Genomic DNA, 24,925 nt, shown 5'->3' on the forward strand with positions numbered 1-24,925 from the left:
TGCACTTCCTCCCAAGCTGCTCTCTGTACAGACAAATGCTTTTAAAGCAAAATCTTGGGGCAGTCTCACTGTTAACAATTTATGAAAAATGATCAATCTTTGGATCAGCAGTTTTTGGGTTTCATCCCTGAATTTGTAACCTATGATCTGTGTGTCCCAAAGCACATACCTTAGTAATCTTTGATACTCAATTTCCTCATTTGTATAAAGAAGGGCAAACTCAAAGTCCTTTTAGAGAAATTTAAAATCTACAAAGTGGACGGGCAGTACCAAGATGGCAGAGGAACAGGACAAGGAGACCACTTTCTCCCCCACAAATTCATCAAAAGATCATTTAGCAACTTCCACAAGACAACTGCTGAACATTGGTGGATGACACCAGGCACCCAGTAAGGCAGCCCGATCTCTTCAAAAGGAGGTAGGGTAAAATATAAAAGATGAAAGCAGAGACAAAAGATTGAGGGATGGAGACCCATCTTGGGGAGGGAGTCGTGAAGAAGTTTCTATATAATAGAAAACCCTCTCACAGGCATGTCTATGGGGAGCTTTGGAATCTCAGAGGGCAACATAAAAAGGAAATTATAATTTAAAAAAAAACACACTATGTGCCTAACCACAACTGCCAGCAGAGAAGTGGCCTAGACGCTTCGCGTCCACCAGCAGTGAGTAAGGGCTGGACAGGGAGTCATGGCCTGCATCATCAGAGTGTTGGTCCTTAGGGTAAGGAATGGGTTGAATGCCCTGAGGAAAATCTGAGGGAGCTAATGTGAGGTAGCAACCCAAACAATAGGATCACCAAAAAACAAAACAAAACAAAAAAAACAGAGCTCAAGCTGGCTTCCATTTAGGGCCTTCCCTCCCTGGAGGCAGAAAGGCAAGTTTGCTACAGCCAGAGCTGGAAGGCAAGGAGCTGCTGCAATCTCAGCCCTGGAGACCACATCTTCCAGCAAACTCTGAGCGGGCTGCCAGTTGCTAAACACATCTTCCTGGGATCCTGGGAAGTTCACATCTGCCAGGAGTGTCACAGCCTGAGATCAGCTCTCCAGAGGAGACGTGTGGCACAGCTGAGGCTGTGCCTGTGCGGTGCACCTGGGAAACCCAGTGGCCAGGAGTGGGGAGGTACACAAGACACACGGCCTACCTGGGACAGTGCACTCGCCAAGCACCCACTCACCTGAATGGCTTGGGCCTGGGAAGGGCACAAAATGCATAGCCCATCTGGGTCTTGCAGAGCACCCTGGAGCCTGAGCAGTATAGACCTGGGAAGTACATGCTGCCTTGGGCTGTGTCAAACCCAGTGTGGTCCATCCGCTGCGAGCACTCCCCACACGTGCTAGTGGTATTGCTTTTCAGTGTCCCTCCCTCTCCACAGCACAGCTGACAAAGGGAGCCTAAACAAGTGGCCACTGTAACCCGCTGGTGTCAGGGTAGAAATTAAGACATTGAAGAGCACTTCAAACAGAGAAAGCCAAATAAAGAAGAGGGAACTGCCCCCACAGTGACAGGTGTAACAGATGAAAACCCTGCAGTTAATGCTGAGACCGTGCACTTGAGGGGCAACCACGGACCTTGAGAACAAGTGGATGCAGGAGCAAGGGACTGTCTGACACTGAATTGACCACACACCACTGAGAGCAGCTCCAGAGAAACTCCTATATATATTTTTACTACTTTAATTTCTTATTTAAAAAAAAATAGTTCTTGACTACTCTTTAACTTTCATTTTTATAGCCAACTTTTCAAACTTTTATAGCCAACCTTTCAAAAAAAAAACCCTATTTTTTTAAAAAAGCAAATTCCATATACACTTTTTAAATTTTGGTGATTAATTTTGTTTTGCAGGTTTTATATTGTATTTTTGATAGTCTCACCTCTATTGTAGGTTTTTAATCTTTGCTTTTTCTTATTTGTTATCAATTTTTACCTTTAAGAATCTAATCTTCAATATCCATTTTAATTTAGGGATTTGATTACTGGTTTGATTGCTCTCTCCCCTTTTGAAGCTCCCTTTTCTCCTCCTGGTCACCTCTATCCCCCTCCTCCCTCTTCTCTTCTCTATATAACTCTGTGAATCTCTTTGGGTGTTCCTGGCTGTGGAGAGTTGTTTCACCATTAACCTAGGGGTTTATCTTCTGTGCTGTATGGATGGAGAAATCTTGAGGCTACCGTAAGAGAAGGAGCAAAAGCCAGAGGCAGGAGGTTTAACTCCAGAACTTTAGAACAATAGAGAACTCCTGATTCTCGGGAACATTAATAGACAACGCTCACTCAAAAGTCTCCATACTTACACTGAAACCAAGCTCCACAGAAGAGCCAACAAGTTTCCAGCACAAGACACACCACACTAATTCTCCAGCAAAACATAAACAAAAACCTGAAAATTAAAAGACGGGCTGCCCAAAGCCATGCCAAGCATGCAGACACCCCAAGACTCACTACTGGACACTTCATTGCACTCCAGAGAGAAAAGATCCAGCTCCACCCACCAGAGCATAGACACAAGTTCCCTCAACCAAGGAACCTTGACAAGCCACCTGTCCAATCCTACCCACAAGGAACAGACTCCACAATTAAGAGGAACTATGAACTTCCAGCCTGCAGAAAGGGCAATCCAAACACAGCAATCTAAACAAAATGGAAAGGCAGAGAGATATTCAGCAGGTGAAGAAGCATGATAAAAACCCACCAAACCAAACCAAAGAGGGGGAGATAGGGAGTCTACCTGAAAAAGGATTCAGAATAATGATAGTAAAGATGATCCAAAATCTTGAAAACAAAATGGAGTTACAGAAAAATAGACTAGAGACAAGGATTGAGAAGATGAAAGAAATGTTTAACAAGGACCTAGAAGAAATAAAGAAGAGTCAATCAATAACGGGAACAATGCAATAACTGAGAATAAAAGCACTCTGGAGGGAACCAGCAGTAGAGTAACTGAGGCAGAAGAGAGAATAAGTGAGGTAGATGATAGAATGGTGGAAATAAATGAAGCATAGATGAAAAAATAAAAAGGAATTAAAAGAAATGAAGACAACCTCAGAGACCTCCGGAGCAATGTTAAACACCCAAACATTTGAATCATAGATAACCCAGAAGAAGAAGACAAAAAGAAAGGGGATGAGAACATAACCTGAGGAGATAATAGTTGAAAACCTCCCTAAAATGGGGAAGGAAATAGCCATCCAAGTCCAAGAAACCTAGAGAAACCCAAACAGGATAAACCCAAGGCAAAAGACCCCAAGACACATATTAATCAAACTAACAGAAATTAAACACAAAGAGAAAATATTAAAATCAGCAAGGGAAAAGCAACAAGTAACACACAAAGGTATCCCCATAAGGATACCAGCTGATCTTTCAATAGAAACTCTTCAGGCCAGAAGAGAATGACAGGACATAATTAACGTGATGAAAAAGAAAAAAAAAATATGACCATGATTACTATACCCAGCAAGGATCTCATTCATATATGAAGGAAAAATCAAAAGTTTTTCAGACAAGCAAAAGCTGAGAGAATTCAGCACCACCAAACCAGCTCTAAAGAAGATGCTAAAGGATCTTCTTTAGACAGGAAACATAGAAAAGGTTTATGAAATCGAACACAAAACAACAAATTAAATGGTAATGGGATCATACTTATCAGTGATTATCTTAAATGTAAATGGGTTAAATTCTCCATCCAAAAGACACAGACTTGCCAAATGATACAAAAACAAGACCCATATATATTGAGGTGGGTCTTGACAAGACACCCACCTTAATATTTAAGACACATACAAACTGAAAATGAGGGGCTAAAAAAAGATATTTCATATAAATGGAGACCAAAAGAAACCAGGAGTAGCAATACTCATATCAGATAAATAGACTTTGAAATAAAGCCCATGATAAGAGACAAAGAAGGACACTACATAATGATCACAGGATCAATCCACGAAGAAGATATAACAATTATAATTATGTATGCACCCAATATAGGAGCACCTCAATATATATGAGAAATGCTAACAAGTATGAAAGGGGAAATTAAAAGTAACACAACAATAGTGGGGGACTTTAATATCCCACTCACACCTAAGGATAGATTAACCAAGCAGAAAAGCAGCAAGGAAACACAAGCTCTAAGTGATACAATGGGCCAGTCAGACCTAATTGATATCTACAGGGCATTTCACTCTGAAACAATGGAATTCACCTTTTTTTCAAATGCACAAGGAACATTCACCAGGATAGATCACATCCTGAGCCACACATCTAGCCTTCAGTTCAGTTCAGTTGCTCAGTCGTGTCCGAATATTTGCAACCCCATGAATCGCAGCAGGCGAGACCTTCCTGTCCATCACCAACTCTCGGAGTTCACTCAGACTCACGTCCATTGAGTCCGTGATGCCATCCAGCCATCTCATCCTCTATCGTCCCCTTCTCCTCCTGCCCCCAATCCCTCCCAGCATCAGAGTCTTTTCCAATAAGTCAACTCTTCACATGAGGTGGCCAAAGTACTGGACTTTCAGCTTTAGCATCATTCCTTCCAAAGAAATCCCAGAGCTGATCTACTTCAGAATGGACTGGTTGGATCTCCTTGCAGTCCAAGACTGCAGTCCAAGACTCTTGAGAGTTTTTTCCAACACCACAGTTCAAAAGCATCAATTCTTTGGCGCTCAGCCTTCTTCACAGTCCAACTCTCACATCCATACATGACCGCAGGAAAAACCATAGCCTTGACTAGACGGACCTTAGTCGGTAAAGTGATGTCTCTGCTTTTGAATATGCTATCTAGGTTGGTCATAACTTTTCTTCCAAGGAGTAAGCATCTTTTAATTTCATGGCTGCAGTCACCATTTGCAGTGATTTTGGAGCCCCCCAAAATAAAGTATGACACTATTTCCACTGTTTTCCCATCTATTTCCCATGAAGTGATGGGACAGGATGCCATGATCTTTGTTTTCTGAATGTTGAGCTTTAAGCCAACTTTTTCACTCTCTTTTTCCACTTTCATCAAGAGGCTTTTTAGCTCCTCTTCACTTTCTGCCACAAGGGTGGTGTCATCTGCATATCTGAAGTTATTGATATTTCTCCTGGCAATCTTGATTCCAGCTTGTGTTTCTTCCAGTCCAGTGTTTCTCATGATGTACTCTGCATAGAAGTTAAATAAGCAGGGTGACAATATACAGCCTTGACGTACTCCTTTTCCTATTTGGAACCAGTCTGTTGTTCCATGCCCAGTTCTAACTGTTGCTTCCTGACCTGCATATAGGTTTCTTAAGAGGCAGGTCAGGTGGTCTGGTATTCCCATCTCTTTCAAAATTTTCCACAGTTTATTGTGATCCACACAGTCAAAGGCTTTGGCATAGTCAATAAAGCAGAAATAGAGTTTTTCTGGAACTCTCTTGCTTTTTTGATGATCCAGCAGATGTTGGCAACTTGATCTCTGGTTCCTCTGCCTTTCCTAAAACCAGCTTGAATATCAGGGAGTTCACGGTTCACGTATTACTGAAGCCTGGCTTGGAGAATTTTGAGCATTACTTTATTAGCATGTGAGATGAGTGCAATTGTGCAGTAGTTTGAGCATTCTTTGGCATTGCCTTTCTTTGGGAATGGAATGTAAGCTGACTTTTTCCCATCCTGTGGCCACTGCTGAGTTTTCCAAATTTGCTGGCATATTGAGTGCCGCACTTTCACAGCATCATCTTTCAGGATTTGAAACAGCTCAACTGGAATTCCATCACCTCCACTAGCTTTGTTCGTAGTGATGCTTTCTAAGGCCCACTTGACTTCACATTCCAGGATGTCTGGTTCTAGATGAGTGATTACACCATCGTGATTATCTGGGTTCTGAAGATCTTTTTTGTACAGTTCTTCTGTGTATTCTTGCCACCTCTTCTTAATATAGTTTTAAGGGCCTAGATCTGATAGATGGAGTGCCTGATGAACTATGGAATGAGGTTCATGACATTATACAGGAGACAGGGATCAAGACCATCCCCATGGAAAAGAAATGCAAAAAAGCAAAATGGCTGTCTGCCTTACAAATAGCTGTGAAAAGAAGGGAAGCAAAAAGCAAAGGAGAAAAGGAAAGATATAAGCATCTGAATGAAGCGTTCCAAAGAATAGCAAGAAGAGATAAGAAAGCCGTCTTCAGTGATCTATTGAAAGAAATAGAGGAAAAGAACAGAATGGGAAAGACTAGAGATCTCTTCCAGAAAATTAGAGATACCAAGGGAATATTTCATGCAAAGATGGGCTTGATAAAGGACATCTAGCCCTAGTAAACCTTCCCTGGTGGTTCAGACGGTAAAGCATCTGCCTACAATGAGGGAGACCTGGGTTCAATCCCTGGGTCGGGAAGATCCCCTGGAGAAGGAAATAGCAACCCACTCCAGTACTCTTGCTTGGAAAATTCCATGGACAGAGGAGCCTTGAAATCATTCCAAGCATCTTTTCTGATCACAATGTGGTAATTTTAGATGTCAACTACAGGAAAAAAGAATACAAAAATCACAAACATATGGAGGGTAAACAAACCTGCTTCTGAATAACCAACAGATCAGAGAAGAAATGAAAAAGGAAATCAAAATATGCACATAACAAAAGAAACTGAAAACATGACATCCAAAGTTATGGGATTCAGTGAGAGCAGTGCTATGAGGGAGGGTCATAGTAGCACAAGCCTACCTCAAGAAACAAGAAACATCAAACAAACTACCTAACTTTACATCTAAAGCAACTAGAAAAAGAAGAACACAAGAACCCTATGGTTAGTAGAAGGAAAGAAATAATAAAAATCAGAGCAGAAATAAGTGAAAAAGAGATTACAGAGTCTACAGCAAAGATCAGCAAAACTAATAGCTGGTTCTTTGAGACGATAAGTAAGTACACAAACCATTAGCCAGACTCATCAAGAAAAAAAAGGAGAAGAGTGAAATCAATAAAATTAGAAATGAAAATGGATAAATCACAGTAGACAACACAGAAATACATTAGATCATAGACTAATATGAGCAGTTACATGCGAATAAAATGTACAACTTGGAAGAAATGGATGAATTCTTAGAAAAGTATAACCTTCTAAAACTGAACCTGGAATAATTAGAAAACCTTAACAGACCCATCACAAGCACTGAAATTGAAACTGTAATAAAAAATCTTCCAACAAACAATATCCCAGGACCAGATAGCTTCAGAGGTGAATTCTACCAAAAATTTAGAGATGAGCTAACACCTATCCTACTTAAACTCTTCCAGAAAATTGCAGAGGAAGGTAAACTCCCAAACTCATTCTATGAGGTGACCATCACCCTAATACCAAAACCAGAAAAAGATGCCACAAAAAAGAAAACTACAGGTCAATATCACTGATGAACATAGATGCCAAAATCCTCAACAAAATTCTTACAAACAGAGTCCAACAACATATTAAAAAGATCATACATCATGACCAAGTGAGATTTATGCCAGGGATGCAAGGATTCTTCAATATTCACAAATCAATCAATGTGATATGCCACATTAACAAATTGAAAGATAAAAACCATATGATTATCTCAATAGATGCATAGAAAGCCTCTGATGAAATTCAATACCCATTAATGATTAAAAAAAAAACCTCTCCAGAAAGCAGGTATAGAAGGAACATACCTCAACATAGTAAAATCCATGTTTTACAAACCCATAGCAAACATTATCCTCAATGGCAAAAAAAATTGAAAGCATTTCCTCTAAAATCAGGAACAAGACAAAAGTACCCAGTCTCACCACTACTATTCAACATAGATTCGGAAGTCCTACTCACAGCAATCAGAAAAGAAAAAGAAAGAAAAGGAATCCAGACTGGAAAATGAGAAGCAACACTCTCACTGTTTTCAGATGACATGATCCTCTACAAAGAAAACCGTACAGACACCACTAGAAAACTACTAAAGCTAATCAATAAATTTAGCAAAGGTGCAGGATATAAAATTAAAACATAGAAATCCCTTGCATCCTATACACTAACAATGAGAAAACAGAAAGAAAAATTAAGGAAACGAGTGCATTCACCACTGCATTGAAAAAAATACAATACTTAGGAATAAATTTACCTAAAGAAACAAAAGATATATATAGAAAACTATAAAACACTGATGAAATAAATCAAAGATGACACAAAGAGATGGAGAAATATGTTCACGGATTGGAAGAATCAATATAGTGAAAATAAGTATACTACCCAAAGCAATCTATAGATTCAATGGAAACTCTATTAAACTACCAATGGTATTTTTCACAGAAATAGAACAAATAATTTTACAATTTGTATGGAATTACAAAAAATCCTCAAATAGCCAAAGCAATCTTGAGAAATAAGAATGGAACTGGAGGAATCAACCTGCCTGACTTCAGGCTATATTACAAAGCTACAGTCATCAAGATATTATGGTAGTGGCACAAAGAGAAATATAGATCAATGGAACAAAATAGAAAGCCCAGAGATAAATCCATATACCTATGGACACCTTATCTTTGACAAAGGAGGAAAAAAATATACACTGGAGAAAAAAATCATCTCTTTGACAAGTGGTGTTGCAAAAACTGGTCAACCACGTGTAAAAGAAGCAAACTAGAACACTTTCTAACACCATACATAAAATAAACTAAAAATGGATTAAGGATCTAAATATAAGGCTAGAAAGTATAAAACTCTCAGAGGAAAACATGGGTAGAACACTCTCTGACATGAATCACAGCAAGATCCTTTTATGACACAGCTCCGAGAATAATGGAAATAAAAGCAAAAAATAAAAATATGGGACCTAATTAAACTTAAAAGCTTTTGCAGAGGCATGAAGCAGGGCACTTAAAGCCAGAGCTCTGGGACAACCAAGAGGGATGGGGTGGGGAGACAGGAGGGGTGGCTCAGGATGGGGAGACAGATGTGCACCCACGGGTGGTTCATGTAGATTTATGGCAAAAAACACAATAGTGTAAAAAAATTATTCTACAATTAAAATAAATCAATATATTTAAAAAATCTACAAAGTGCTTTGCTCTTTAAGTGAAGTTCATTTCCAAATGAAAATGGGACTCATCCATAAATTGAACATGACCATATCTATCTATTGAATTATCCAGTTTATCTACCATGCCAATGTCTGTCTTACAATTGGTATATTGAAACCACTTACATTTATTGTAACCATGGATATGTTAAGACTTAAGTCTGCAATTTTATTTTTGTTTGTTTTCTTTTTCAGCCTTCCTGTCAGTTACTTGAACATTTTTAAAACTTCATTTTGGTTTACCTACAGTAGGTCTTTAGCCTATCTCTTTGTGCTGCTTTTTAAAGTCATTGTTCTAGATATTAATTATATATACACAACCTCTCAAGTCTATTGGTGATATTTGACCAGTTGGAGGGAGGTGTAGAAAGTTTACATTATTTTATAGTGCTTTACCTTCTCCTACTGATAGTGTCCTTTAATTATTTTTTCTGTATACCTTGAGAACTACATTAGACGGGTTATAATTCTGCTGCCATTGTCAAACAATTTAGAACACACAAAAGGAAATGGAAAGTCCATTGTATTTACTCATACTCTTGCTCTTTTGTGTTCTTTTTCCCCTTTCTGATGCTCTTGATTTATTATATTTCTATTGCTGCTTATTTAGAGAATTTCCTTTAGCCTTGCTTCTAAAGTATGTCTGCTAGAACAAATTTTCTTAGTTTTTCAGCATTTGGTAATAACTGGATTACCAAATCTTCATTCCTGAAGGATATTTTTGTTAACCATAGAACTCTAGATTGATTGTTCTCTCCTTTCAGCACTAGAAGAATGTCATTTGATTTCCTTTTGACCACCAGGTTGTTGGTGGAAAATATTCTGTAATTTAGATCCTATTTTCCTATCAGTAATTCATTGTTTCTATATGGATATTTTCAAGATGGTTTTCCTTTGTATTTAGTATTTGTATTTAGTATTTAGTATAGAAGTTTTACTACAATGTGCCTGGTAGGCATTCTTTTCAGTTGCTGGTGTTTGGGATTCAGTTAACTTTTTGAATCTGTTAGGTCCACATACTTTGCCAAATCTGGGAAGTTTTCAGCTATTTCTCCTCAAAAAAAATTTTTTTTTCATATTTCCCTCTTTCTCCTTTTCTTCTGGAACTCTGAAGACACAAATGTAGAATCAGAATTTTTAATGTTTATTGCAACATTCCATAACATACTCTCTGAGTCTTTCAATATTTAGTTCAAAGTACAAGATTACATGAGTGGAACAATGGGTCATATAATCCATTAAAGATCCTCATGCTGGGAAAGATTGAGGGCAGGAGGAGAAGGGGGTGACAGAGGATGAGATGGTTGGATGGCATCACTGACTCAATGGACATGCATTTGAGCAAATTATGGGAGATAGTAAACGACAGGGAAGCCTGGCATGCTGCAGTCCATGGGGTCGCAAAGAGTCGGACACATGACTGAGCACACATACACATACCATGGAACTAATTTGTTGAAAGATTAAAATTCATCAGCACGTTATAGAGTTAGGGTTGCTGAAAGAAAACAGAACATGTGTACTCAGGCATCTGGGGGATTTATTTCTCCCCAGAAATGTCATGAATTCTCATGTTAAGTTTCTACTTTAAATTTTTATTTAAAGAATAATACCATTTCCTTGTCACCATTCCTATTAATTAGTTTGAATTTTAAAAATTATTACATAATTTGAGGAAGGTAAAACAATATTTCCATTTTACATATTTGTTGTTGTTCAGTTGCTCAGCTGTGTCCAGCTCTTTGCGACACTACGGATTGCAGCATGTCAGGTCTCCCTGTCCTTCACCATCTCCTGGAGCTTGCTCAAACTCATGTCCATTTAATTGATGATGCTATTCAATAATCTCATCCTCTGTTGTCCCCTTCTCCTCCTGCTTTCAATCTTTCGTAGCATCAGAGTCTTTTCTAATGAGTCAATTCTTTGTATTAGGTGGCCAAATACTGGAGTGTCAGCTTCCACATCAGTCTTTCCAATGAATATTCAGGATTGATTTCCTTTAGGATTGACTGAGTGGTTTGATCTACTTGCTATCCAGGGGACTCTCAAGAGTCTCCACCAACACCACAGTACAAAAGTATCTGTTCTTTGGTGCTCAGCCTTCTTTTACATATAATGGAGATAAACTCAAAGTTGAGTAGGACTACTGGGAGCAAGTGGAAAGTGAAAATAAAGGCAAATAAATGCCTCTTGTCTTTGAAAAGCCTGTAAGTCTTCTGTGATCACACAGTCAGCTAGTTTGCTAGTACAATTTTTAATTGCTTTTAAAATTGACTCCTTTTGTTAAATTTGGAAAAGATGGGGCTAGGATTTAGGTCACTTGACATGATCCATCTGACATCCACAAAAATAAACCCCAAGGGGGAATGGAAAGGAGGGAAAGGGTTGATGGCTTATGATTTAATTATTAGTGATTATTTTTTCTAAAATGAGTTTCCTGATAATTTAATTCTAAACTATATAGTGAGGAATACTCTTGAGGTATACAGACACAAAACTTTTGTTTTTCCCCCCTTTGAGTAGGACCTTAGTTACACAGTTGATATTAATAGTGATTTAATCATTTAAAATCATTAGCTTCCTGAACGTCATAGGTATTTAGCATAACTGGCCTGAGTTATGCTCTCCTTAGGCCTGAAAAAGATTCCCTGGGTAATTAAAGCTGAGGGAGCATCTGTGTTATAGTGAACGGGTTCTGCAACCCTGGAGTCGTTGTAAACACTGACACTAGTAGTTCCCGTGGTCATGAATCCCTGGTCTGAAGTCCACCACATGCTGCACATATTTTAACGACGATGGCATTTCCATGTGTAAGAGGAAGGTAAACTGGATTATCTCTATAGGTTTATCTTTAAATGCCAATGATTCTACTCAAAACCTTCCTTAGCACAGACAAGACAGAAGTGTCTGTACTGGCATCCTCTCCCTTCCCTCCACATTGCTCGGCAGAAAGTTTTCCAAAGCATCACAAGATGAGCATGGCAAGTGGAAGTACAGGGGAAGATCTAGCCCCTCTTCTAAATGTTCTGAATTTGTGTGGTGTTAACTAGGCCTGGTATGGCAGCAAGCATGTTCTCTGACTCCCAACACACCATTATTTCATTTTTAAAAGTCAACATAAATTATTTTGTTTAAGAAATATTTTAAAACATCAGTAAATATTTGCATGGTTGTGAATGGTGTCTACTCTTGTACTGGGGCTGGTTTTGAACCATCTCCGATCCCAGGAGTAAAACTGAGTTCTGATTTGGCCACCATCTTTAAATGGCAGACATTTCATTAATCACTCAGGAAGACATGAGGTGTCTGAAAAATGAAAAATCATGACTGGCCTAAAGAGGACTACAGTAAAGGTGGCATCTGAATATATTGCGGCTCCAGACTGTGTCTTTGTCACAGCACGTACCTACCCACAAATTTCTCCAGTACTTCATAGGCGACAGAAGCCAGGAGCACTGTTGGGTTTAACCAATGGGCCTTGCACCTTTGTTAATGGATTAGAAGAGACCACACCCTCAGCTGAGGAGTCGCACTTGCTCCAGGCACAAATAATACATGATGATTTCCCAGCATTTTGAGTTACCTTAGCAGAGTTATCTTATCCTTGCTCCATCAACTTGTTCTGTAGAAACTATCAGCTAGTTTTAGTAATAATGTAGGTGAGGTACCAAATAAAGCAAAGACATCACTTCCCCAACAAAGGTCCATATAGTCAAAGCTAGTTTTTCCAGCAGTCATGTACAGATGTGAGAGCTGGACCATAAAGAAGGCTGAGTGCTGAAGAATTGATGCTTTTTTAGTTCTGGTACTTAAGACTCTTGAGAGTCCCTTGGACTGCAAGGAGATGAAACCAGTCAATCCTAAAGGAAATCAATCCTGAATATTCATTGGAAGGACTGATGCTGAGGCTGATGCTCTAATACTTTGGCCACCTGATACGAAGAACTAACTCATTTAAAAAGACCCTGATGCTGGGAAAGAATGAAGGCAGGAAGAGAAGGGGATGACAGAGGATGAGATCAGTGGATGGCATCACCCACTCAATGGACATGAATTTGAGCAAGCTCCAGGCGATGGTGAAGGGCAGGGAGACCTGAGTGCTGCAGGTCGTGGGGTTGCACAGAGTTGGACTGGAATGCAAAGGTAGGAAGTCAAGAAACACCTGGAGTAACAGGCAAATCTGGCCTTGGAATGCAGAATGAAGCAGGGCAAAGACTAATAGAGTTTTGCCAAGAAAATGCACTGGTCATAGCAAACACCCTCTTCCAACAACACAAGAGAAGACTCTATACATGGACATCACCAGATAGTCAACACCAAAATCAGATTGATTATATTCTTTGCAGCCAAAGATGGAGAAGCTCTATAAAGTCAACAAAAACAAGACCAGGAGCTGACTGTGGCTCAGATCATGAACTCCTTATTACCAAATTCAGACTTAAATTGAAGAAAGTAGGGAAAACCACTACACCATGACCTAAATCAAATCCCTTATGATTATACAGTGGAAGTGAGAAATAGATTTAAGGGCCTAGATCTGATAGATAGAGTGCCTGATGAACTATGGAATGAGGTTTGTGACATTATACAGGAGAAAGGGATCAAGACCATCCCCATGGAAAAGAAATGCAAAAAAGGCAAAATGGCTGTCTGGGGAGGCCTTACTAATAGCTGAGAAAAGAAGAGAAGTGAAAAGCAAAGGAGAAAAGGAAAGATATAAGCATCTGAATGCAGAGTTCCAAAGAAGAGCAAGAAGAGATAAGAAAGCCTTCTTCAGTGATCAATGCAAAGAAATAGAGGAAAAGAACAGAATGGGAAAGACTAGAGATCTCTTCCAGAAAATTAGAGATACCAAGGGAACATTTCATGCAAAGATGGGCTTGACAAAGGACAGAAATGGTATGGACCTAACAGAAGCAGAAGATATTAAGAAGAGGTGGCAAGAATACACAGAAAAAACTGTACAAAAAAAGATCTTCACGACCTGGATAATCACGATGGTGTGATCACTAATCTAGAGCCAGACATCCTGGAATGTGAAGTCAAATGGGCCTTAGAAAGCATTGCTATGGACAAAGCTAGTGGAGGTGATGGAATTCCACTTGAGCTATTTCAAATCCTGAAAGATGATGCTGTGAAAGTGCTGCACTCAATATGCCAGCAAATTTGGAAAACTCAGCAGTGGCCACAGGACGGGAAAAGGTCAGTTTTCATTCCAATCCCAAAGAAAGGCAATGCCAAAGAATGCTCAGACTACCACACAATTGCACTCATCTCACATGCTAGTAAAGTAATGCTCAAAATTCTCCAAGCCAGGCTTCAGTAATACGTGAACCGTGAACTTCCTGTGGTTCAAGCTGGTTTTAGAAAAGGCAGAGGAACCAGAGATCAAATTGCCAACATCTGCTGGATCATGGAAAAAGCAAGAGAGTTCCAGAAAAACATCTATTTCTGCTTTATTGACTATGCCAAAGCCTTTGACTGTGCGGATCACAAGAAACTGTGGAAGATTCTGAGAGAGATGGGAATACCAGACCATCTGACCTGCCTCTTGAGAAATCTGTATGCAGGTCAGGAAGCAACAGTTAGAACTAGGCATGGAACAACAGACTGATTCAAAATAGGAAAAGGAGTACATCAAGGCTGTATATTGTCACTCTGCTTATTTAACTTCTATGCAGAGTACATCATGAGAAATGCTGGACTGGAAGAAACACAAGCTGGAATCAAGATTGCCAGGAGAAATATCAATAACTTCAGATATGCAAATGACACCACCTTTATGGCAGAAAGTGAAGAGGAACTCAAAAGCCTTTTGATGAAAGTGGAAAAAGAGAGTGAAAAAGTTGGCTTAAAGCTCAACATTCAGAAAATGAATGGCATCCGGTCCCATTACTTCACGGGAAATAGATGGGGAAACAGTGGAAACAGTGGCAGACTTTATTTTTGGGGGGCTCCAAAATCACTGAATATGGTGACTGCAGCCATGAAATTAAAAGATGCTTACTCCTTGGAAGAAAAGTTATGACCAACCTAGATAGCATATTCAAAAGCAGAGACATTACTTTGCCAACAAAGGTCTGTCTAATCAAGGCTATGGTTTTTCCAGTAGTCATATATGGATGTGAGAGTTGGACTGTGAAGAAGGCTGAGCGCCAAAGAATTGATGCTTTTGAACTGTGGTGTTGGAGAAGACTCTTGAGAGTCCCTTGGACTGCAAGGAGATCCAACCAGTCCATTCTGAAGGAGATCAATCCTAGGTGTTCTTTGGAAGGAATGATGCTAAAGCTGAAGCTCCAGTACTTTGGCCACCTCACACGAAGAGTTGACTCATTGGAAAAGACTCTGATGCTGGGAGGGATTGGGGGCAGGAGGAGAAGGGGACGACAGAGGATGAGATGGCTAGATGGCATCGCTGACTCGATGGACGTGAGTCTGAACTCTGGGAGGTGGTGATGGACAGGGAGGCCTGGCATGCTGCGATTCACGGGTCCCAAAGAGTCGGACACGACTGAGCGACTGAACTGAACTGAACTGAATATAAATCAAAGCACCCATCAATTCTCTAGATTAGGGTCCCCTAAAAACTAAATAGTATGGAAGAATGTTTTTCCCTTTCATCACTAATACATTTGGTCATGAATCCCTCAGACCTCTCAGGCAACCATCAAGAGAAATTAAGCAGTTCTGGACCAGAAGTGGGAGACTTGGAGTCTGATACTGGCTGTGCCGGGTGTCCAGTGTCTTCTCAAACAGTCACCCCAGGGTTTGGGCTCTGGAGAGCCAGTACCAGGCCTGATGCACTGAGAACACAGAGCACAGGGGTGAGAAATTCCCCCACATTTGCAGGAGGTGGGCTCAGAAGCAGTCCCTGAGCCATCACTAACCTCCAGACAACACTATCATCTTCATCAGTGTAATACCTGGCTCTCCTCAGTCATATGCAAAGTTCCTGCCATTATGAGAAGTTTTTATCTGCATGACCTCACTCAATCTCAAAAAATAGTTAACCTCAAAAACACTCCAAGAAGTAAATTACATTATTATTTTTTATTACTTCTATGATGGTTAATATTATTTGTCAACTTGACCGGGGTAAAGGGTGCCTAGATAGCAGGTAAAACATTATTTCTGGGGTGTGTCTGTGAGGACAGATTCGGACTAGATTAGCATATGCATCTCAGAAGGAGTGAAGAAGTCCACCCTCGCCCATTCGGGTGGGCATCATCCAGTCATGAGGCCTGAATAGAACAAGAAAGCAGAGGAAGGGAGAATTCACTCCCTCTGCTTGAGCAGGATGGTCCAGCTTCTCCTGTCCCTACGTGGGGCTTCTGGCACTCTCCCTATTGCCCCCCCCAACCCCCATCCCCAACCCCACTGGACTCCAAGGCACCTGGACTGAATCCCACCACTGGCTGCCTGGGTCTCCAGCCTGCAGACTACAGATCCCAAGACTTCTCTGCCTGCACAACCAAGTGAGCCAGCTCTTACAATAAATCTGTATCTACGTGTATCCTATTGGTGCTGCTTCTCTACAGAACCCTCACTAACAAGACCACTAAGCAAACTGATGTTTAGAAATGTCATGCAAACTGCCCAGATTCTTATAAATAGCAAATAGCTGTGCTGGGAGACATGTCTCAGGGTATTTGATGCCAAAGTAGGTGTCTTAGCTACTCTGTCTTGTCTCCAAGGTGCCATCTGCTACATTTCAGTATTGTTGCTGTTGTTCAGTCACTAAGTCATGTCTGACTCTTTGAGACCCCTGGACTGTAGCACACTAGACTTCCCTGTCCTTCACCATCTCCCTGAGTTTGCTCAAACTCATGTCCACTGGGTCAGTGATGCCATCCAACCATCTCATCCTCTGTCATCCCCTTCTCTTCCTGCCCTCAATCAATCCCAGTATCACAGGGTCTTTCCCAATGAATCAGCTCTTTGTTTCAGATGGCCAAGGTGTTAGAGCTTCAGCTTCAACATCAGTCCTTCCAGTGAATATCAGCATTGATTTCTTTAAAGATTGACTGGTTTGATCTCCTTGCTGTCCTAGGGACTCTCAAGAGTGTTCTCCAACCCCACAGTTCACAAGCTTCAGTTCTTTGGTGCTCAGCTTTCTTTATGGTCCAACTCTCATATCCATACATGACTACTGAAAAAACTAAAGCTTTGACTACATGGACCTTTGTTGGCAAAGTGATGTCTCTGCTTTTTAATACACTGTCTAGGTTTGTCATAGCTTTACTTCCAAGGAGCAAACATGTTTTAACTTCCTGTCTGCAATCACATTTAAGTATATCTTATCTTTTTATTTCCAGTGTCCAACCACCAGTGATAAATGGATGGATAAATGAATAGGTTAGAAATATATTTAAAAAACATAATTCTGAAAATATTGGGTTGGGCAAAAAGTTCATTAAGGTTTTTACTGAATTTTGGCCAAACTCATAAAAATGCCATGCTGAATTTGAGCATTAATGATATTTCTGGACACTCCCTCCCGTCTTTTTGTATTTCCTTTGTCTTCACTGATTTCCCAAATTCTGTGTTTTGATTTTAATTGGAGGATATTTGCTTCACAGTGTTGTGGTAGTCTCTGTCATACATCAAGGCAAATCAGCCATAATTATATATATATATATCTATATATATATATATCTCCTCCTTCTTGATCCTCTCACCCCACCCCAGCCCTCTAGGTCGTCACAGAGGGCCAGGCTGGGCTCCCCGTGTTATAGAGCAGCTTCCCGCTAGTTATCTATTTTACACATACATGGTCGTGTGTATAAGTCAAGGCTACATTCTCAATCCATCCTACTCTCTCCTTCCGACACTGTCCCCCAGTCTATTCTCTGCTTCTGTGATTTCTGAAATTCTAAGCAACATCTCAGGTGACTCTCAGCCAGCACACCATACACCATTAATCCTGGGTGAAGGCTGAGACAGAAAATAGCAGTAAAATAGGAGATAATAGACTGGAATCACCTCTAGGCCAGGAGGGCTTCACAGCATTTATTTGCTTTCTGGGGTCAAGTGTGATGTCAAGCCCTTTACAAAAAGGCTTTACTAGCATAAGAAGCAGCTTCCTACTTGTCTTGAGGGATAAAGGCTAGTGTTTCTGAGAAGGAGGGCAGACAGAGGAACATCATGACTGGTATGTACAGACATTACCACAAAAAGATGGGCAACTTAAGAACACTGGTGGTTCTGAAATGGACAATACAGGAATTCAGGATTCAGTTGAGAAGCATCTTTAGCTGCTCTAGAGCTCTCAAAAATAGTTAGCACATCACAGTCCAAGGAAGGAAAACAAAAACAATCATCTAAACAAAGAGAAGAGCTCCAGAAAGGAGGGGACCCAGTGGTCGACAGACAAATGACTGATGACCAGGACAGGCTGTGGCCTGGCACGTGCAGCTGCCAGACCAGTCACTGAGAGGCAAAGCCACTGCTTACTGGATACTGCAGAAAGTAGCTGGCCCCACCTCTCTGCTCTTGAAGGACTGTAGGAGGAGTCATAAGAAGGCAAGGTGTGAACGTTTAAAAAGAAAAGAGCCATTTCTTGGGAACAAAGAAATAAAGTTCCAGTCAATAAAAACCAAGAGCCTGGGGACAAAAGCTGGAGGAACTAGGTGACACTTCTAATGTTCAGTGTGGACTCTTCCCTCCAGAATAATGGGAAATGCCAGGCCCTTCTGTGGCCTTTTGGGAACACTGTGAGTTCTCTGTGTCTGGCTGTGTGCTCTGAGTATACACTTTCTGTGCAATGTCACGGGGCTGCCCTTGACTGGAGTGCACACAGTTAATCTGTTAGCTACTCTTTTCGATAGGACTCTGTATTCTCTTAGAAATAAATGAGGACTCTGCAAACTTTGCACAGTTCCTTGCCCAGGAAGATCAAGGGCTTCATATCACTATTGCTATTACACTAAATTACCCTTCATGTACATTTGCACACACTACTGTGTGTATTATCCACCATGTTCCAGACACAGACAGGAAACATAGAGCTTAGTGATGTATGTGCCATGGAGAAAATGCATCATTTGACTTGGTGAATAAACACTCCAGATTCCATCACATGATAGAGTATATTATACATCTTCTGTAAAATGCTTAAGATGTAATTTGAAGACTATAGATGATATCTGACACTGGCTGAATTACCCTTGTGTTGTGATCTGATCCTGGCACATTATGTGGGTCAGAGGTCAGCAGACCTCCCCACAGGGCAGAAGTAGCCTGTGGCTTGTTTCTGTACTGTGTGCCAGCTAAAAATGGCTTTTGTATTTCAAAAGGTTTGGGAAACATTTTTAAATGAAGAATATATGAAGGTGACCATCTGGCTTACAGCAGACACACAGGAACCACCTTGCCTGCCCACCCTCTCTCACTCTGCCCACACCCTTTACATTAACGCACATTAGCAGAGCGCAGGCAATGGTATGTTTCCATCTGAAAGTCTGGACTATATGAACAGAAGCTTAATCATATCATTTGTGAGAATGATCACTGTCCTTTTGCTTCATCACTTGCAGAACACGAGCAAAGCATAAACAACCCACAACATCAAGTCCAAACCAGGGCTTGGCTCACAAGGGCTCTGGGAATCATGGCTTTGTGATAAAGAGTTACTCTCCCTGTAATATGGGGACCTGAAAGCTGAGCCCTGTGAGGCACCAGTTTAACTGGATCTTTGAGATAATACAGAAAATTTCAGTTCTAATTTAGCTTCCTTCCAAGATGAATAAGATGAGAGTATTGATAAGGGAAACAGCTGCCTGGCGGAGCCTCTTGCTTGAAGGCAGGAAATGAAGCCTGAAGGGCAGCAGATATGCCCTGCTTTATCAAGGAGCATAAAAACCAATAACAGGTTTTCTGAGAGAAGTAATTTAAAAGGTCAAGGAAAGGAAGAAAAGCAGGCTGAGGTTCTTTGCAATGACACACTCATCTGGCTGGTTGCATGTTCTCACTCACAGGCGAGGGACAGTGTAGGTGCCTGTTTGCTGGGTCCTGCCCAGGACTGTCCTAGCACTTGAACTGTCTCAGTGATTCTGAGAGCTTCCCTGGTGGTCCAGCAGATAAGAATTCTCATTGCAATGCAGGGGGCACTGGTTGGATCACATGCTGAGGGGCAACTAAACCCATGTGTCAAAACTACTGAGCCTGCAAGCTCTAGAGCCTGTGCTCCACCCACAGCAAGAGAAGCCATCACAATGAGAAGCCTGAGCACCGGAACTAGATAGTAGTCCCCACTCGCTGCACCCAGAGAGAGCCGGCACAAAGCAATGGGGACCGAGTGCAGCCAGCATACATAAACAAACAGATTTTCAAAACAAAGATCCTGTTTTACGTAGCAGGAACCAGACATAGGGAGATTAGGACGCACTGCCTAACAGGTGATGTTTTTCTATTAACATTCTGTGCTTCTAAGATGCCACCAGTAAAAAGTCTATGAAAAGGAGAGTAAAGAAGATTCTGTCAGAAGATATATCATCTTCAATGGAAAAAGAAAATCATTCTCAAATGCGTATCTTAGAAAGTCATTAGTGTGCACATTTCTCCCCATTCAAATTACTGATCGAATGCTGCCTGGACAGGTATCCTGCTGGGGGTCCTTGGGCAGCACCTTCATGGTCATGAAGCCAGCACTGGGGCCCGAAAGACCTGACACTCACCCTCGGATTTACACCTCCCTCAGTTGCTAAAAGGTGCATTTTTAGCAAACATTTCAAAATATTATTTTGCACATTTTAAAAATTTTAACTAAAAGCCAACATCCTAATGCAGGGAGGAAATGTGTAAGTTGTGTTTGTTCCTCCGTCAGAATAAAAGGCATGATGTTCAAACCATTGAGAAAAACCTGTACCACCTCCAGATAACAACTGGAATATTAAATGATATATTGCAATATTAAATATATATTAAATGTATAAATAAATTAAGTGGATATTAACAGTGGGTTCCTACTGCCACACAGGGGTATTTGTCCACTTATTTATTTGTTTGATTCCAGTTTTCAAGTCCATTCAGGGTCCTGTCCAGGGACTCAGCCCCTAGAGGTCAGAGTTTGGGAACCCTTGTCAATTCCATTCTCAGCCCTTTTCCTGGTTCAGTCTCCTATTTAGGTCATGGCTTATGTCCTGGGCATTCTGATCCCAGTGCCAAGGACAGGTAGCCCATGGGGCTGTTCTCTGAGCAATAATCCTACTTCATAGGCAGAGAGTAATGAAACATTTAAAGAAAATGAGAAGCATTTCTTCTTTTGAAAGAAAAACAACTCTTCTTGGAAAAGAAAAATCATTCCTAATGAAACAAGCTCATTGGATCTTATGTTTATCTTACATTAAAGAAGAATTTCTGGAGGTAAAACATAAATGACGTAGGCTAGGTGTCTGATTAACTTCTTGTGGTTAAAGAGACATACAACATTGTGATAAATATCTATTATTGTCTCAGAAAGCGACACTAGAAAGTCTAATATCTAATGAAAGCTGGAAACAAGGAAATCCATAGGAGCTTCCATTCATAAAATGTAATTAGTTATCAAAGACCAATATATTTCATTATGCATATAAATTTTGATAAGACAAAACTGTGAAAATTTCATGACTTCAAAGTCTTCAATTAAAATTAAAATGCCTTATTTGGAAATATGATTTTTATGCATATGGGAGATAAAATGGGGCAAAAGGCATGAGATATTGAAGTCAATTCTAACAAGTCCTAGCTTTAAGTGACCAAAAGAAAATGAAATATGCAGTGTGTAGCTCAAAGTATGAGTTTTTAATCTAAGAGAAGGGAAAATGAGCTTCAGTAATTGATTTCTTAAAATTTATACAACTGTCAAGAAAACTCTAAGTTGGATAACACAGTTTTTAATTTCAAAATGAAATATAAGTCAAGTATTAAGATAACTTTACACAGTATCTACTGAGTGTGTTCAAACCATCCTATGAATTCAGGCTATAAAGCTCAATCAAGCCTAGTGCAAATGTTAGAAGTGTTTGCACGGGCAGTAGAAAGTTTAATTTGGTTTTATGAACTCACATTCAATTTTCCCTTACCTTTTAATCATAATCACAGCTCCAGTAAGTTATAATTAAAATAAGAGCAATAAATTGAACTCAAGTTTGGGAATGAAAAACACATGTCTTACCCTGGCAGAGTGGAGCAAGGGAATCCCACTGATACATGCCAACTGGATTCCGTTTACAGGTGGCATTGCTATGGCCAATCATCCGATACCCAGGTTTGCAGAAATACTGCACTTTACTTCCAACTTCTCCTGCAGTCCTATTTAAAACACCACCATTCTTCATGGTGCGGGTCAAGCTGCAGTAAGGTGCTGTGGGCACACAAACACACATACATAAACAAATAGATAAACACTGCATTTTGCTTGGTAAGAGACTTATAAATGAAAGAGAGTCTCTTATTGTTAAAATAGTGGGAAATCAGCACTGATACAGAAACTTTACTAAAAGCATCTTCAAGTACAAAAGTGTTGTGGTTGTGGATGCAAGGATGTGGCGCAAAAGGAACACTCATTCATTGCTGATGGGGAACCAAAATGGTGCAGCCACCTTGGAAGACTGTGGCAGTTTCTTGCAAAACTACACACACTCTTATCACACGATCCAGCAATCATGCTTCTTGTAGTTACCCAAAGGAGCTAAAAGCTTATGTCCACACAGAAACCTATGCCCAGATGTTCATAGCAGCATTATTCAGAGTTGCCAAAACTCAGAAGCAACCAAGGTGCCCTTCAGTAGGTAAATGAATAAACCAACTGTGGTCCATCCAAACAATGCAATATTATTCAAGGCTAAAAAGAAATGATCTGTCAAAAGCCATGGAGGAGCCTTAATTACATATGATTAAGTGAAAGAAACCAACCTAAAAAGGGTACACACTGCATGATTCCAACCTTATGACATTCTAGAAAAGGTAAAACTCTGGAAGAAGTAAAAAGATTAGTGGTTTCCAGAGGCTGATGGGGGAAGGACAGTGGAACTCAAAGGATTTTTCAGCAGTGAAAATATCCTACATGAATCCACAATGGTGGGTTAATGTCATTTTACATTTGTCCATATCCACAGGATGTTCAATACCAAGAGCGAACCCAGTGTGAACTACGGACCTTGGGTGACAGTGACGTGTCAGTATCGGTTAACAAGTGTAGCCTCTATTGATGACGCGAACAAGGAGACAGAAGCCAAGGAGTACAGGGAAAATCTCTGGAACTTCCTATCAATTTGGCTGTGATCCGAAACTTCAAAAAAAAAAAAAGTCTAAAAAAATCAATAAAAACAAAATGTATAGTTGAGTCACTCTGCTTTGCACCTGAAATGGTCACAGTATTACAGTATTGTTAATGGGTTATACTCCAATACAAAATAAAAAGGTAAATAAATAATCCAAAAAAATTCAAAAGTTATCATTTTTAAAAAATCCAAGAAATCTAGACCCAAGGATCAAGTCTCTTGAGTTTGAAGTTTATATTATTTACAATTATTAATCAATGTGGTGGTGGAATTTTGACTTTCTGACCAAAAAAAAAAAAAGTATCATTAAAATGGAGGCTATTTAAGAATATAATATCTTGCAATCAAGGCCATTACTTTTTTCCTTGTTGTTTAATGAATCCTGAGAATTGTACCATAAGGTAGCCTCTTTTTAACATGTGGGATTTGAATACCATCTTTGAAGAAAATGCACTAATTTATGTTGATGACCACATTCAGTTCAGTTCAGTTCAGTCACTCAGTCGTGTCCGACTCTTTGCGACCCCATGAATTGCAGCACGCCAGGCCTCCCTGTCCATCACCATCTCCGGGAGTTCATTCAAACTCATGTCCATCAAGTCAGCGATGCCATCCAGCCATCTCATCCTCGGTCGTCCCGTTCTCCTCCTGCCCCCAATCTCTCGCAACATCAGAGTCTTTTCCAATGAGTCAACTCTTCACATGAGGTGGCCAAAGTACTGGAGTTTCAGCTTTAGCATCATTCCTTCCAAAGAAATCCCAGGGCTGATGTCCTTCAGAATGGACTGGTTGAATCTCCTTGCACTCCAAGGGACTCTCAAGAGCCTTCTCCAACACCACAGTTCAAAAGCATCAATTCTTCGGCACTCAGCTTTCTTCACAGTCCAACTCTCACATCCATACATGACCACTGGAAAAACCATGGCCTTGACTAGATGGACCTTAGTCAGCAAAGTAATGTCTCTGCTCTTCAACATGCTATCTAGGTTGGTAATAACTTTTCTTCCGAGGAGGAAGCGTCTTTTAATTTCATGGCTGCAGTCACCATCTGCAGTGATTTTGGAGCCCCAAAAAATAAAGTCTGACACTGTTTCCACTCTTTCTCCATCTATTTCCCATGAAATGATGGGACCAGATGCCATGACCTTCATTTTCTGAATGTTGAGCTGTAAGGCAACTTTTTCATTCTCCACTATCACTTTCATCAAGAGGCTTTTTAGTTCTTCTTCACTTTCTGCCATAAGGGTGGTGTCATCTGCATATCTGAAGTTATTGATATTTCTCCTGGCAATCTTGATTCCAGCTTGTGCTTCTTCCAGTCCAGCGTTTCTCATGATGCACTCTGCATATAAGTTAAATAAGCAGGGTGACAATATACAGCCTTGACGTACTCCTTTTCCTATTTGGAACCAGTCTGTTGTTCCATGTCCAGTTCTAACTGCTGCTTCCTGACCTGCATACAGATTTCTCAAGAGGCAGGTTAGGTGGTCTGATATTCCCATCTCTTTCAAATTTTCCAGTTTAGTGTGATCCACACAGTCAAAGGCTTTGGCATAGTCAATAAAGCAGAAATAGATGTTTTTCTGGAACTCTCTTGCTTTTTCCATGATCCAGCAGATGTTGGCA

General features: G+C 40.4%; 1 protein-coding gene across 1 annotated transcript in view; it reads right to left on the reverse strand.

Annotated features, from left to right (window-relative positions):
• Positions 1 to 24,925, reverse strand: part of CSMD1 (CUB and Sushi multiple domains 1) — a 2,078,553-nt gene that overhangs the window by 110,471 nt on the left and 1,943,157 nt on the right. The window contains exon 49 of the mRNA XM_040243208.1: positions 22,192 to 22,380. Coding sequence (XP_040099142.1) covers positions 22,192 to 22,380 — 189 coding nt within the window. The remainder of the gene's footprint in view (positions 1 to 22,191; positions 22,381 to 24,925) is intronic.

This window comes from Oryx dammah, unplaced genomic scaffold (assembly GCF_014754425.2).
Source record: "Oryx dammah isolate SB20612 unplaced genomic scaffold, SCBI_Odam_1.1 HiC_scaffold_7, whole genome shotgun sequence".
NCBI lineage: Eukaryota > Metazoa > Chordata > Mammalia > Artiodactyla > Bovidae > Oryx > Oryx dammah.